Here is a 15,221-nt window from a genome sequence, read left to right as displayed (position 1 = left end):
CCCCCCCCTCAGAGTGAGTGTATGTGTTTGAAAGAGAGTGTGTGTGTGTGTGTGTGTGTGTGTGTGTGTGTGTGTGTGTGTGTGAGTGTTTTAAGCAGGTGGTGCATTCCCCTTCCCATTCTGTGCTCCTCTTCCTCCCCCTGTGTTCACCGTCAACATTCCAGTCTGCTGTCCCTCCCCCAAGCCCCCCTCTTCATCCAAAGCCCTCCTCCCTCTTTTCTGTGCTGCCTCCCAGGCAGTGCATGCAGCATTCATGCATTGATTTGTGTGCTGTGCTGCTGCTCCTCTCTCCTCTTTCTGTCTCCGTAGGAGCGCAGGTACCAGGAAGTTGTTTTGAAGTTCATGTTCCTGTGCTCCAGGGCCAGTGAGAGATGAGTGGCTGCAGCGCAGACAGCCAATGGCTGAAGGCTGTCTGTGTTTCTTTTTTTTTTGTTGTTGTTGTTAAGATTAGCGGCGATCTTTGAAGGGGGAGGGTGGATATGTGAAACGGCAACCTCGGGGGGGGGGCTTGAGAGAGGAAGCTGCGAATTTGGGGGGGTTGTGTTTGAAAGAGGCGACCTTTGGGGGGGGAATGGGGGAAGCAGCGACCTCGCTCGCAGGCGTTTAGAGAGTGGAAGCGTCAAACTGAATAGGCGACCTTGAGGGGGGTGGCGAGGGGAAGCTGCGTACTTGTTTTGAAGCCTCCAAAAGTCCCTAGCAACGTGTGTGTTCGATGTGTGCTCGTCCCTCGCGTCAAACTTGATGACGTTGAGGGCAGAGCGATGCGATTGGTTGAATGTCATTGCTCCGCCCTCGACGTCATCACGTTTGACGCGTGGGCGGGGCAGACAAAAAGCGATCTCACCCCCTTCACTTTTAGAACGTTGGGTAAGTGAGGCTTCATTAGAACGTTGGAGGTGCGTTTTATATAGAGAGATAGGCAAACAGGTGGTGTTGGGAGACACCATTGATCTTCATCGCATAATTGACCCCAAGTGCTAAGCCTAACCGCTCCCATTCCCAAACACACTAGTAGTTAAACCCTGAGGGAAAAGAGGGTTTTGAGCAATAGGTTTATGTCTAGAGAGTTGAGAATCAGACCTACCACCCAGGGTGTCCCAAATTTTAAAGGTGCAAAGAATCATTGGACTAGCTGTAGCTGATAAAGTACAACAAGGAGGAAGCCAGAACAAGTGTGACAGTTTCATTGTGCCCACTTGATGCTGCTCTAACTTGATCCACTACTTATAGTCTAGATCCTGATGCCACTTCACTGCAACTTTAGCTTGGGCAGCCTTGTAGTAAAGAGAAAGATTAGGTACTCCTAGACCACCAATTGAATGAATTCCTTCAAAAAGGCGGTAAATAAATCCTAATAAATAAAAAAATAAATTTCCCTGTCTTCATAGAACATCCATTTTGCCAGCCTAGGAGAACGACTGCCCCAGATAAACCAGAGGAGACTAGGGCTGCCTGCAAAAACGCTTTTGGTAGCAGAATGGGCAAAACTTGAAAAAGATAGAGCAGCCTCAGCAATATATTCACGAGCACTCTAGCTATTTTCCCAAATCAGAACAGGGATAATAAAGACCAGCATTCCAGATCCAGCTTAATCTCTGAGAGAAGCTTGGGGTAAAAATATAGGACAGACTTTTATGCGGTCCCATTTATGCACTTAACCTGGCCACTGAAGGACTGAATATTACCACTTAAGTGGCCATGCTGACTCCGTCTCTGGAAAGCCCCCAACATTGCCAGTTTTGAATTAGTCGCTAACCATGAATTTCAGTGGCACCTAGCCAGTTAAGTGCTGTTGAAAATTAGCGGCTAGCCACCTCCAAGCAATTTAACTGGTCAGCAGCCAGCTAAATCACTTTGAATATTGGCCAGTATAATTTTAGTGTACAAATGGTGCTTAGGTTTAGGTGCTAAAGTTACAGAATGAGGGGGTATCTGGAAAGCTGTCCGTATAAATTTAGGACAGCATAGCTGTAGAAATAGTGGACTGAATATTGACACTATCTGTGCCATTGCATGGAATGCCCATGCTCCGCCCTTGATTCATCCCACTACTATCCAGTTACTGCCAGGTCTGTAATCATTTTCAGTGGCATTAGCTATATTCTGGATTCTATATTGTAAGCTCGCTCCTCCTTAACTCATCCGTCGCAGCTCCAAAAATCACAAACAAATTCAGGTACAGTTCAATTAAAAAAAAAACACAAAGAAAACTGTTTAGGGGATAGAAAGAGAGTCTCTCGTTTGGTCTGGCTTTTTATTCAAGTCCCAGTCCTCAACACTTTTACTCTCTTCAAGCCGGGCGATACACAGCCCAGGCTTCAGCAGCTACTTCCCCTCTACCTCTTAGAAGAGGAAAAACTTTGCCACAAAAAAACAAATCAATAATACAGTCCCGGGTTTCTCGGCTGCTTCCCCTCTCCCTCTCCTGGAGAGTTGTAGTAAAAAAAAAACACCCCACATTAAACTTCTGGCCTGTTCTCTCTTCACAGGTAAGTGTCTCTTGTGAAACAAAAACCCAATGAGCCGCAGCCCAGTCCTTCTTTAGCTTTTCAAACACGTAACAAGTCCTTCACGCCGTACCTCTCTCTCTCTCTTGCTCTGGGTCTGCGCGGGAACAAAGCCAAGGGCCTCCACCCTCTTGGTCAGTCACACTCTCACCTGACCTCCTCCCGCTTGGACCCACTTTGGCATCCGTTATCTCCCGGGCTTTCGCTGAGCCAGCGCTGAAAAGTCCATCGGCTCTTCCTGGGCGTTCTCCGGTTCAGTCAGTTCCATAGGGCATGGGTCCGCCTCCTCCTCCCCCTTTTCAGGAGCCCAGTCCATATTCTCCTCACCCCGCCCTTCCCTCAGCTGCCTCCCCTTTTCTTCATTAAGGATCTTTTGTATCTTTTCTTTCTCCGCCCCCCTGTCCCACCACCTCCTCCACCAGGTTGGAGACTCGGCCTTACTCCTTTCCCTGCAGCCCTCCTCTGGTGACTCTCGGGAATGCACGTACCCTCTCCTACCACTGGGTTCCTTTAGTGCATGTTGGGATTTGTAGTCTCTTTCTCTCCTTTTCTCTTCTTGTCCCCTAGATCGTTCCACCTCCTCTTTACAATATATCACGCCTAAAAATTTGGCACCAAAATGAAATTCGTTTAGGCATAGTCTATAAGGTACGTTTTAAATTAGGCATACTTTATATACATACTTCATATAATAAGCCTACATTTCTGCACGGTTTATAGAATACACTGAGCACCGGTCCATATGACCATATTTAGTCATGGTCAGTTACACTAAGTAAAACCTGGTGTAGATCCCAACATCTAAGTTAGCTGAGGGTGTATTCTATAACAATGCACATAGATTTTAGAAACGCCCATGTCCTGCCCATTCCATGCCCATAACCACACCCGCATTTCAACTATGCAACTGATATTTACGTGCACCACGTTATAGAATATGCTTAGCAAGTAGTATGCGAAAATTCTAATTGATGCCAATTAGTGCTGATAATTGTTTGCTAACATCCAATTATCTGCAGTAATTAGTTTAACTAATTAAGTTATGCATATTGTTATGGAATACGCTTCGATTTCTGTGCGGAAATCTCATCACAATATGTGTCCTGGGGTCAATGCTACTGAAAATTAATGTATAGGGCACTTATCGGTATAGTGGCTGCTGCTCTACAGATAAAATATTGACCTGATAATATTTTTCTGATTGCTTTATTGGAAATAAGAAGTATTTTACTCTTCCATATGGAAAAAAATTAGTTATACAGTAAGTCAATTACTATAATAGTGATGAAGGAAAATTGTACTTAAATTTGTAGCATTTAAAGACATATACATGATAAATCAGCATCACCTTTACAGTATTCATACAAGCTGAGTAGCAAATAACCACTGCACCATTTTAAAACGATTTCTGTTTTGTATCTATGCAACAATTATTTTTAAACTAAGCACATGCAACGTTTAAAGAATACAAATAAACATACCACTTGTAAAGGTAAACTGCTAGGATCTGTGTCTTCCACTGGTTCTTTTGCTGCGTAAATTGCTGTGAGGAAATGCAGTTATATGATTTCATGAAAAGTACAATATATTCTAAATAAACTAAAATAACCAAATCTATGTATACGTATCCTTTGCTCAAGGTAAATAGTATAGCTCTGAGACAATAATGCATAAATATTCATAATCTTTTATATTTCAGAGGGTGCTAAATAATACTAATGCAAAAATTCACACATGCTTCCTAATTCAGTTTTCTTTATGACACGGAGGGGTGAAGTTATCAACATGTGCTTGTTAAGATGCGTTATTTATACCGCTAAGGAGTGTAGTTACTAACATGTGCTCCTGTTAACTTGTGCTATTTTATCACAGGTCCCATTTTATGCAATAAGGCCTAGTTGGGGTTAACAGTAACATAGTAGATGATGGCAGATAAACCTGTACAGTCCATCCAGTATGCCCAACAAGCTAAAGTGAAATATCACATCTTAATGGTAGCCCATGTTAGTAACTACGTGTTTAACTCGTGCTATTTTAGCTCTGGTCCCATTTTATGCAATGAGATCTAATTATTAATAACTGGGGTTAACAGTAAAATAAAATGTCTTAACCGTAGCCCATGTTGATAACTTCCTCCTGGAATGTATAAATTATGGCTTCTCAAACTTGTCCTGGTGACCTCATAGCTTATCAGGTTTATAGGATAATCACAATGAATATGCTTGAGAAAATATGTATATGCTGTAAAATAGCTCACAAATGCTAATATATAGGCCTCTTAAACTGTAAGCTGTCTGGGGATAGGAAAATACCTACTACATAACATGCCTTGAGGTACCAATGAAAAGGTGTGAGCTAAATATTCATGATTTAATTTAAAAAGGCATTTATGTTCTGCTTTTACATGGGCAGCCAAGTTCAGGGCAAGTTATAAAATGTCTACATCATGATCACAAAATAAAATATAATAAAACGAAATAATCAGAACATAGTTAACATACCTATAATATGTAAAACAATCACTGTACAAATATCAACTTAACACACGATAGATGAAATAAATAAATAAAGGTTAAAAATAATGAATAACTTCAACCTGTCACTAAAAATTCAGAGAACCAAGTTTTCAAAATGCTTGTAAATCCTCATTTTATTTAGCAAAAATTGATGACATGCCTCATCAAAAAGTTTGAGCTATGTTACAAATATCAATAAAATATCATAAAGACTCTCCACCGGATTGGGGGATCCAAGATGGCGTCTGTACAGGTTGGCTGTTAAGAACGCTCTCCTACTGAGTTTTCTAACATTTGAACATTTCCTCTCATTCTTGTTTGAGTTTACCGAAGAGGAAGGGAAAGCTAAAGGGACTTCCTCGCCCGAAGCCAGAAACTCCTCACATTCGTCAGACTTCTAAAACAGCCTTTGCGGTTTCTTCCCCGATATCGGGCACCTCTGTTTCCAAGACTAGGAAGAGTCCCGGATTGGAAAGTGTGTCGTCACTTAGCCCGGCAGGGCCAGCAACCCCTCCACTTCTGTAACCGGATGAAGCTAATGTGCCGAGACTTCACTTAAATGAAGACTTGAAGGGGAAGCATACTTCATCTTCAGAAGCACTGAGAAAGATTGCTTCTGTCGCTTTAACCCCACAGCCCTTAGGGATCCAGCATTCTTTAGATATGGTGTCGGAGGAAGCAACAGAGGAAGGAAGTTATTTCTATAGCGTATACTAAGGACGAAATTGCTCTTTGTGCTTCTGCAATTCAGCCATTAGTGAGACCACAAGAAATTTCGCTGGAATCAATATGGACAGCCCTTGAAACCCTGCATAAGATTTGTACTTCTTTTGTTTCTGTTGCCTTAAATAATGCTTTGCAAATTAGAGAGGTTAAGAAAGTTATTGAAACTACTACTACCAAACAAACTAAGCTGGAAGCTGAGATGACTAAAATACAAGAAAATCAAGCTCAGTTTGCAGGAGATAGACTTTTACTTCATCATAAAGTGGAAAATTTGGAGAACTCATTGAGAAATTTAAATGTACGAATACTTAATTTTCCATATTCAGATTTGTTTCACCTTGAGACATGTTTCAAAAATTCTTAAAGGAGAATTTTAACTATCCAGAGAACTCTCTTCCACCTGTTCAAAAATTATACTATATGATAATACCATCGAAATTAGAGAAAGTTCAAGAAAAACAGGATGAACAATCTCCACAGGAAACTCCACTGGAGAATTTGGATCTTTCTACATTGATAGAACAGGCAGAGGAGGAAGTTAAAACTAGAGCTACACTCTTGGTTTCCTTTGTGTTCTTACAAGTTAATTGAGCTTTATTGGAGACTATATTTTCAAAAATCTCAACCTACCTTTCTAGGAGGAAAAATTCAGATTTCCCCCAACATTTCTAAATGGACTCAGGAAAGGAGAAAGACATTTATAGGAATGAGACAAGAGGTGTTATCATTAAATGCTCGCTTTCAACTATGTTTTCCCTGTAAATGTATTCTTCTATTTATAGATAAAAATATGTGTTTTATGAACATCTCCAAATGCGCAGTTTTCTGAACTCTCAGGGTAGCATGGGTGTAGATCCAGTTGTTTAGCTGACCAAGATAAAAAATAGGGAAGACTACCTGTATTTTCCTTTCTATGATTTTCTTTTAGTCCAACTTCCTTTGGAATTTCATCATGGACCCTCCTAATTATTTATTTATTGATTGATTGATTGATTGCATTTTTCCCACCTATTTGCAGGCTCAATGTGGCTTACATGATACCGTAATGGCGATCGCCAGTTCCGGTATGAGAAATACAGAGTGGTAATTGCATTAAGGATCAATAAGTGATGAGTACATTGGGTAATCAGGAGGAAGGGTTAAGTTTTGTCCAGTTCTTGTTTGAGTTTCGTTGTGCTGTGTGGTTCCAGTGTTTAGGTTGGGTCATTATGGTATGCCTTTTTGAACAAATTGGTTTTTAATAATTTCCGAAAGATTGTTAGGTCGTGATTTGTTTTCATAATGTTTGGTAGTGAGTTCCATAGTTATATGCTTATGTAGGAGAATATGGATTACTTAACCAAGTTTTCGGTTGTGTTTTTGTAAATATTATCTTTATTTCATTTTCCTTAAAATCTTGGTGTTATTTCTTTCAAAGATTATTTTATCTTTGTAAATGTAATTGCATAAATAAATAATAATAATAAAAAAGACTCTCCACCCCACCCATCCAGCTCCCCCCATCCTAATCCCATATAACTCATCTACCCCAGTCACCCTTGTCAGCATGACATTGTGCTGTTTAGGGTCTACCCTGAAAGTTAGCCTAACTAGGCCTCTGGAAGATAGTGCCAACAACTCTGAACCCCCCCTCCCCTAGTCTAAACCCCTGGTGATGTCATTGTAAGTAGACAAGATCTCTCTCTCTCTCTCTCTCTCCCTCTCCCTGATGGGATTAACAAGAGAAGCCAGGCAGGCTATCTTTGAGAACTGGGTCTTCAAAGGAATACACACCTCCTTGGTAACCAGGACACATCAGATCAAACAAACCAAATTATGACACAGGAAGGTGCTGGAAAAGAGATAATTAAAGTATATAATCCCAAGGAGGGACAAACATAGACATGAAGAAGACATACACACACATACACCTTCAGATAGCCACACATTTGGACACACAATCACAGGGCCGTGCCAAGGGTCTCTGGCGGCCCCCTGCAGACTATCAGTTGGCACCCCCCCCCCCCCCTGGACCTGCCTGGCTCCAAGGCGCATGGAAGAGTGTGAACAGTGTACATTATATTGCTTTTGTCATAGCCATGCCAGTGGCGTAGCCAGACTGCCAATTTTGGATGGGCCTGAACCCAAAGTGGGTGGGCACAAAATTTTCTCTCTACCCCCCTCCCCCAGCAAACTTTAGTCACACTAATCAGATGCATTTGTCACACAGGGTAAAGTGCTGCTTTTCAGTGCATCAGATATCAGAAAATGTATTTAATAGCCTAACACCCTTTTCAGTGAGCTTTCAGAGGCCAAAACCTCCTGCCTCAGGTCAGTATAATGCTGTTACGGTATCCTCTCCTGACCTAAGGAAGGAAGTATTGGTCTCTTTATCCTAAATTTAAAAATAAAATTATTTTCTTTACCTTTGTTGTATGGCCATTTACTTTTTCACATTGTGTTGTTCCCAGTCTCTAGATTCTGCTTCCCTCGTTTTCGCTTAACTCTTCTGCCAGGGTTTCCTGGCCATTTGTCATTTTGCTCTCCTTTTCCTTTGCTTTCTTCAATATTTTTCTGCTTCTCTCTGTCCAGATTTAATTCATTCTTACTATCCATTCTTTAATTTCCTTCATCTACTTATGGCTTTTCATCTTTTTCTCACCCTTGTTCTCCCCATGCTCCTTCCTCTTATTCTCCAGTCTTTCACTACTCCCCTTTTCCATGCAGCAGCTCTCCCCTCTCTCTCCCCATCCTTCCAGTAGTCTTCCCTTCTTTCTTTCTGCATCCTTCCATCCAGTGTCATCTCTTTCTCCCTACCCTTCCATCCAGCGTCTTCCCTCTTTCTCTCCCCATCCTTCCACCCATCTACCCTCTCTCCTGATCCTTCCATCTAATGTCTCTCTCTCCCTCCTTCTAACCAGTGTCTCTCTATCTCTCTACCCTTTTCTGTTCAGTGTCCCTTCTCTCTCCACATCCTTCCAGTCTCTCCCCTTTCTCTCTGCATCCTTTCATCCATCTCCCCTCTTTCTCTCCCCATCCTTCCATCCAGTGTCTCTCTCCCCATCCATCCGTTTTCCCTCTTTCTCTCCCATCCTTCCATCTGTTTTCCCTCTTTCTCTCCCCATCCTTCCATCTGTTTTCCCTCTTTCTCTCCCCATCCTTCCATCTGTTTTCCCTCTTTCTCTCCCCATCCTTCCATCTGTTTTCCCTCTTTCTCTGCCATCCTTCCATCTGTTTTCCCTCTTTCTCTCCCCATCCTTCCATCTGTTTTCCCTCTTTCTCTCCCCATCCTTCCATCTGTTTTCCCTCTCCCAATTCTTCCATCCAGTGTCTTTCTCTGTTATTAGTACCTGGTCTTTTCCTCCAGGCCCGCCCAGTGCGCCAGCGCCAGCCCCAGCCCCCATTACTGGCCACTGCTGCTTTTCCTGTTGAGTAGCAGGGCCGGCGCTACAAAAAGAAGAAGCACTCAGCTGACTGAGCTGAGCGCTAATGACAAAAAATGTTTTTAAAAAAAAGTGCGGCACCGCAGGCAGCCTTGAGGCATTGGCTGCTGGTTCTGCAGGCTCCTCCCATCTCTTACGTCACTGCCCCTGCTTCGCTCCAGGGGCAGTGACGTAAGAGACGGGAGGAGCCTGCAGAGCCAGCAGCCAATGCCTCAAGGCTGCCTGTGGTGCCGCACTTTTTTTTTTAACATTTTTTGATGTTAGCGCTCAGCTCAGTCAGCTGAGCACTCTTCTTTTTGTAGAACTGGCCCTGCTGCTCAACAGGAAAAGCAGCAGTGGTCGGCAATGGGAGCTGGGGCTGGCGCGCTGGGCGGGCCTGGAGGAAAAGTGAGCACTGCTTGCATGGCGGAGCTGAGGTAAGCGGCAAGGGTAAGCACCGTGATGGCGCCCTCCAGAGGTCGGTGCCCCCCTGCGGTGCTTACCCCGCTTACTGTGTTGGCACGGCCCTGCACAATCATAGGAGAAGGACACCCACCCACATTCATACCTACCAACATTCATGCTCAGATAGCCATTCCACACACATACCTCTCTTCAGCCACTGAGGGCCCGATGCACAAAGGTCCCCAGAGGCAGGTCATTTCCATTGGTCACCCCCAGCTAAAGATAAGATGTGACAGTAGAAAATGATGAGGAAAAAGCAAATGTGCTAAACAAATACTTCTGCTTTGTGTTCGCAGAAGAAAATCCTGGAGAAGGACCACGGTTGACTGGCAAAGGTACATATGAGAATGGAGTGGATATAACACCATTCACGGAAGTGTATACGAACTTGAAAATTTGAAGGTGGACAAAGCCATGGGACTGGACAGGATTCATACCAGGATTTTGAGGGAGCTCAGAAAGGTTCTGGTGGATCCTTTTAATTTGTTTAATAAAACCTTGGAGACGAGAGAGGTTCCATGGGATTGGAGAAGAGTGAATGTGGTCCCTCTTCACAAAAGTGGTGACAGAGAAGAAGTTGGAAACTACAGGCCGTTAAGCCTCATTTTGGTGATTGGAAAAGTAATGGAAGCAATACTGAAGGAAAGGATAGTAAATTTCCTGGAATCCAGTAGGTTACAAGATCCGAGACAACATGGTTTTACGAAAGGAAAATTGTGCCAAATGAATCTGATTGAATTCTTTGACTGGGTTACCAGAGAATTGGATCGAAGAAATGCACTAGATGTAATCTACTTAGATTTCAGTGAAGCCTTTGACACGGTTCCTCATAGGAGGCTCTTGAATAAACTTAATAGGCTGAAGTTAGGACCCAAAGTGGTGAACTGGATTAGGAACTGGTTGACAGACAGATGACAGAGGATGGTGGTTAATGGAATTCACTCAGAGGAAGGAAAGGTGAGTAGTGGAGTGCCTCAAGGATCGGTGCTGGGGCCAATTCTGTTCAATATATTTGTGAGCGACATTGCTGAAGGGTTAGAAGGTAAGGTTTGCCTTTTTGCAGATGATACCAAGATTTGTAACAGAGTAGACACCCCAGAGGGAGTGGAAAACATGAAAAAGGATCTACAAACGTTAGAAGAATGGTCTAATGTTTGGCAATTAAAATTCAATGCAAAGAAGTGCAGATTGATGCACTTAGAGAGTAGAAATCCAAGGAAAATGTATGTGTTAGGTGGTGAGAGGCTGATATGCACAGACAGGGAGAGGGATCTTGGAGTGATAGTATTTGAGGATCTGAAGGCGATGAAACAGTATGACAAGGTGGTGGCCATAGCCAGAAGGTTGCTAGGCTGTATAGAGAGAGGTGTGACTAGCAGAAGAAAGGAGGTGTTCATGCCCCTGTACAAGTCATTGGTAAGGCCCCACCTGGAGTATTGTGTTCAGTTTTGGAGGCCATATCTTGCTAAAGATAAAAGAAGTCTCAAAGTGGTCCAGAGGAAAGCGACAAAAATGATATGGGGCTTGCGCCAAAAGACATATGACTGTAAGACCTGAATATGTATACACTAGAGGAGAGGAGGGACAGGGGAGATATGATATAGACATTTAAATACTTGAAAGGTATTAAAATAGATACAAATATTTTCCAGAGAACTTGAATTGTGGTTGCGGAGTGGTAGACTTAGGAGTAACATCAGAAAATTATTTTTCACGGAGAGGGTGTTTGACGCCTGGAATGCCCTCCTGAGGGAGGTGGTGGAGAAAAAAATCTGGCAGAACTCAAAAAGGTGTGGGATGAACACAGAGGATCTCTAATTAGAAAATGAATGGTATAAAAAATAAAACGTAAAGGGTTGCATATGTGTTTGCATGTCAAGTGGTGCATAGATAGTAACTCTGGCTGTATCGATTAAGGCCAGTGCTGGGCTGGCTTGTATGGGCTGAGTCCCGCATACAGCAATCTGGTTGTAGGATGGGTTGTAGAGAGCTTTGATGGAACTCCAGTAATTTAGAATGTGAGGACAGTACTGGGCAGACTTTACGGTCTGCGTCCCGCAAATGACAAAATGGATTCAGATAGGCTGGAGTGAGCTTTCACGGTAACTCCACTAGTTGGAACATAAAAACAGAGCCAAGCGCACTTCTACGGTCTATGTCCCTGAAACACCAAAGAAAGACCATGATCAAGTATATAATATCATGTTCATTGTTGATTGAATCTTGAATTGATAATGACTTTAGTAAACAGGCCCTCCTGTCTTCTATTTCCCAAGAAAGATGTGAACCAAGCCAAAACTGTTCCTTCAAACCTAAATTCCTTAATCTTTTCAAAAGTTGCAAGCAATATAATAAATTAAAGGCAGAAGAATGATCCAGCTGTATAATGACCCTTCTACCACCCATATCTAGGAGAGATTTCAGTGTCATACTGAGGGGAGAATGGGAGGCCATGGCCCCCGGGCACTTGCCTGAGGGGAACACTAGAGACTTAGAAGCATTGGAAAGTGGGGAGCCACACATACCCAGCTAGCCTGTCCAAAAGTTTTTTGAACATTATTTATGTAAGATTATCAATTTTAACAATCAAGCAAAGAACACTTGTACAGTAAAGCAGATTTAATTTAATTTCAACACATTTATATTCCGCTCGGCTCTTAGTTCAGAGCGGATTACAGTATGAAAGAAAAATGCATTCATAATACATTATACATATAGTAACATAATAACATAGTAAGTGTCAGCAGATAAAGACCTGAACAGTCCATCCAGTGTGCTCAACAGTCACACTCATTATCAATTTATGATTAAATTAACAATGAATGTGATATTACTTTATCACGAGTCTTTCTTTGACATTTCTGGGACATAGACCATAGAAGTCCGCCCGGCTCTATCCTTATGTTCCACCTACTGGAGTTGCCGTCAAAGCCCACTCCAGTCTATCCAAATCTGTCTTGTCATTTCTGGAACCCAGACCATAAAAGTCTGCCCAGTACTGTCCTCGGTTCTAGCTACTGAAGTTGTCATTGAAACCCTTTCCACCTTATCCTAAACCGGATTGCCATATACAGACACAGACCTACAAATCTGCCTGGCACCGGCCTTAGTTCTTTACAGCTGGAGTAGCCATCCAAGCACTGCCATACCCCACTTACACGATATACAAATTAATAAAATCAAAGATTTCCAAACAGATATATCCTTTAAAAGAAAAGCCTACAATAAAATAACACTGCATTATTCATAGAAGCAAGAAAACGTAATGCAGACAACATCATGCACCTCCAGTCAGATATTTCCTAAAAAGCCAGGTCTTCAAATTATAGCAAAACAGCATATAGTTCTTAATATTTCTGATATACATTGGGAGATAATTCCATAGTTTGGCTCCCTTACCAACTAATGAGCATGCTTTTTACGACACTCGATTTGTCTACTAGCAAGCTCATCACCAAAGGTCTTTCTAAAGACCAGTGGCGTAGCCAGAAGTCAATTTTTGGGTGGGCCAACAGGTTGGATGGGTGGGCACTAGACAGTGGTGTGCTGGTAAATGTTTAACAACAGGCTCTCTCCCCGGTCCACCTCTGCACCCCCCCCCCCCCCCATCCACCTGTGCGCACCTCCCCTCAAAATTGCAGAGCTGGCTATAACCGGGGAGAGAGCCTGGGGGGGGGGGGGGGGGCAATGCATTACTGTCTCCAGGAAAAAAAAATTAAATGATTCCAGGTTCCAATTTAATTCATGTTTAATGTGGGATAAAATGCCATAAATAAGTAAATAAATATAAACTTTTAATGTTGAGCACCTGATTCTCAAAGTGGACATATTCCAAACACTATAATGAAAATAAAATGATTTTTTTCTACCTTTGTTGTCTGGTGACTGTTTTTCTGATCATGCTGGCCCAGTATCCGATTCTGCTGCTATCTGTCCTCTTAACTCCGTTTCCAGGGCTTCCTTTCCTTTCTTCTTCATTTCTGGTCCTCAGCTTCTGCCTATTTTCTTCATCCATGTGCAGTTTTTCTCCTCTCTTCCTTTTCCCTCATCTCATCTCCTTCCTCATTCTTCCATCCCCTCCATCCATGTCCAGCATTTCTTCTCTCTCCCTTCCCTCTCTTCCATCCATGTCCAGCAACCCTCCTCTCCCCTTCCCTCCATCCAGCATCCCTCCTCTCCCCTTCTTCCACCATGTCCAGCAACCCTCCTCTCCCCTTCCCTCCATCCAGCAACCCTCCTCTCCCCTTCTTCCACCATATCCAGCAACCCTCCTCTCCCCTTCTTCCACCATGTCCAGCAACCCTCCTCTCCCCTTCCCTCCATCCAGCAACCCTCCTCTCCCCTTCTTCCACCATGTCCAGCAACCCTCCTCTCTCCTTCCCTTCATCCAGCAACCCTCCTCTCCCCTGCCATCTCCTCTCCCCTTCTTCCACCATGTCCAGCAACCCCTCCTCTCCCCTTCCCTCCATCCAGCAACCCTCCTCTCTCCTGCCCTCTCCTCTCCCCTTCTTCCACCATGTCCAGCAACCCTCCTCTCCCCTTCTTCCACCATGTCCAGCAACCCTCCTCTCCCCTGCCCTCTCCTCTCCCCTTCTTCCACCATGTCCAGCAACCCTCCTCTCCCCTTCCCTCCATCCAGCAACCCTCCTCTCCTCTGCCCTCTCCTCTCCCCTTCTTCCACCATGTCCAGCAACCCTCCTCTCCCCTTCCCTCCATCCAGCAACCCTCCTCTCCCCTTCTTCCACCATGTCCAGCAACCCTCCTCTCTCCTTCCCTTCATCCAGCAACCCTCCTCTCCCCTGCCCTCTCCTCTCCCCTTCTTCCACCATGTCCAGCAACCCTCCTCTCTCCTTCCCTTCATCCAGCAACCCTCCTCTCCCCTGCCCTCTCCTCTCCCCTTCTTCCACCATGTCCAGCAACCCTCCTCTCCCCTTCCCTCCATCCAGCAACCCTCCTCTCTCCTGCCCTCTCCTCTCCCCTTCTTCCACCATGTCCAGCAACCCTCCTCTCCCCTTCCCTCCATCCAGCAACCCTCCTCTCCCCTTCTTCCACCATGTCCAGCAACCCTCCTCTCCCCTTCCCTCCATCCAGCAACCCTCCTCTCCCCTTCTTCCACCATGTGCAGCAACCCTCCTCTCCTCTCCCGTCTGCCCTGTTTCCTTCCTGCCCCCCCCCCCGTACCTTTAAATATTATAGTTTTGCTGGAGTCGCGGGCAGCCGGCATTGAAGACATCGGCAGGCTTACGCCGGTTCCAGCAGCCTTCCCTTCCCTCGTTGCAAGTCGGATGATGGCTCCGCCCTCGTAGATACAGGAAATACATCAGAAGAGGGCGGAGCCATCATGCGACTTGCAACGAGGGAAGGGAAGGCTGCTGGAACCGGCGTAAGCCTGCCGATGTCTTCAATGCCGGCTGCCCGCGACTCCAGATAAACTGTAATATTTAAAGGTACGGCGGGGGGCGGGGCAGTGGCGGGCTGGGGAGGCAGATGCGGTATCGGAGCTCAGCCTGCTCCCTCCGCTCCGCTGCCTCCACTGCTGGGTGGGCCTGAACCAAAACTGGGTGGGCCTGGGCCCACCCAGGCCCACCCGTGGCTACGCCCCTGCT

The 15,221-nt window shown here is 44.4% G+C and overlaps 1 protein-coding gene across 5 annotated transcripts in view; it reads right to left on the bottom strand.

Moving 5' to 3' along the window:
- The window catches only part of EDARADD (EDAR associated death domain), a 129,585-nt gene that overhangs the window by 64,176 nt on the left and 50,188 nt on the right, over positions 1–15,221 (bottom strand). For 3 of the 5 annotated variants that reach the window (XM_030198106.1, XM_030198104.1, XM_030198105.1), the window contains one exon: positions 3,989–4,050. The exons of the other annotated variants lie outside the window; for them this stretch is intronic. Coding sequence is in view for 2 of the 3 variants with exons in the window: in XM_030198104.1 (XP_030053964.1) it covers positions 3,989–4,050 (62 nt within the window). In the remaining variant the exon portion in view is untranslated. The remainder of the gene's footprint in view (positions 1–3,988; positions 4,051–15,221) is intronic. 5 annotated transcript variants of the gene reach the window in all.

Source organism: Microcaecilia unicolor, chromosome 3 (genome assembly GCF_901765095.1).
Source record: "Microcaecilia unicolor chromosome 3, aMicUni1.1, whole genome shotgun sequence".
Taxonomy (NCBI): domain Eukaryota; kingdom Metazoa; phylum Chordata; class Amphibia; order Gymnophiona; family Siphonopidae; genus Microcaecilia; species Microcaecilia unicolor.
This window is presented reverse-complemented; position numbering and strand designations above follow the sequence as displayed.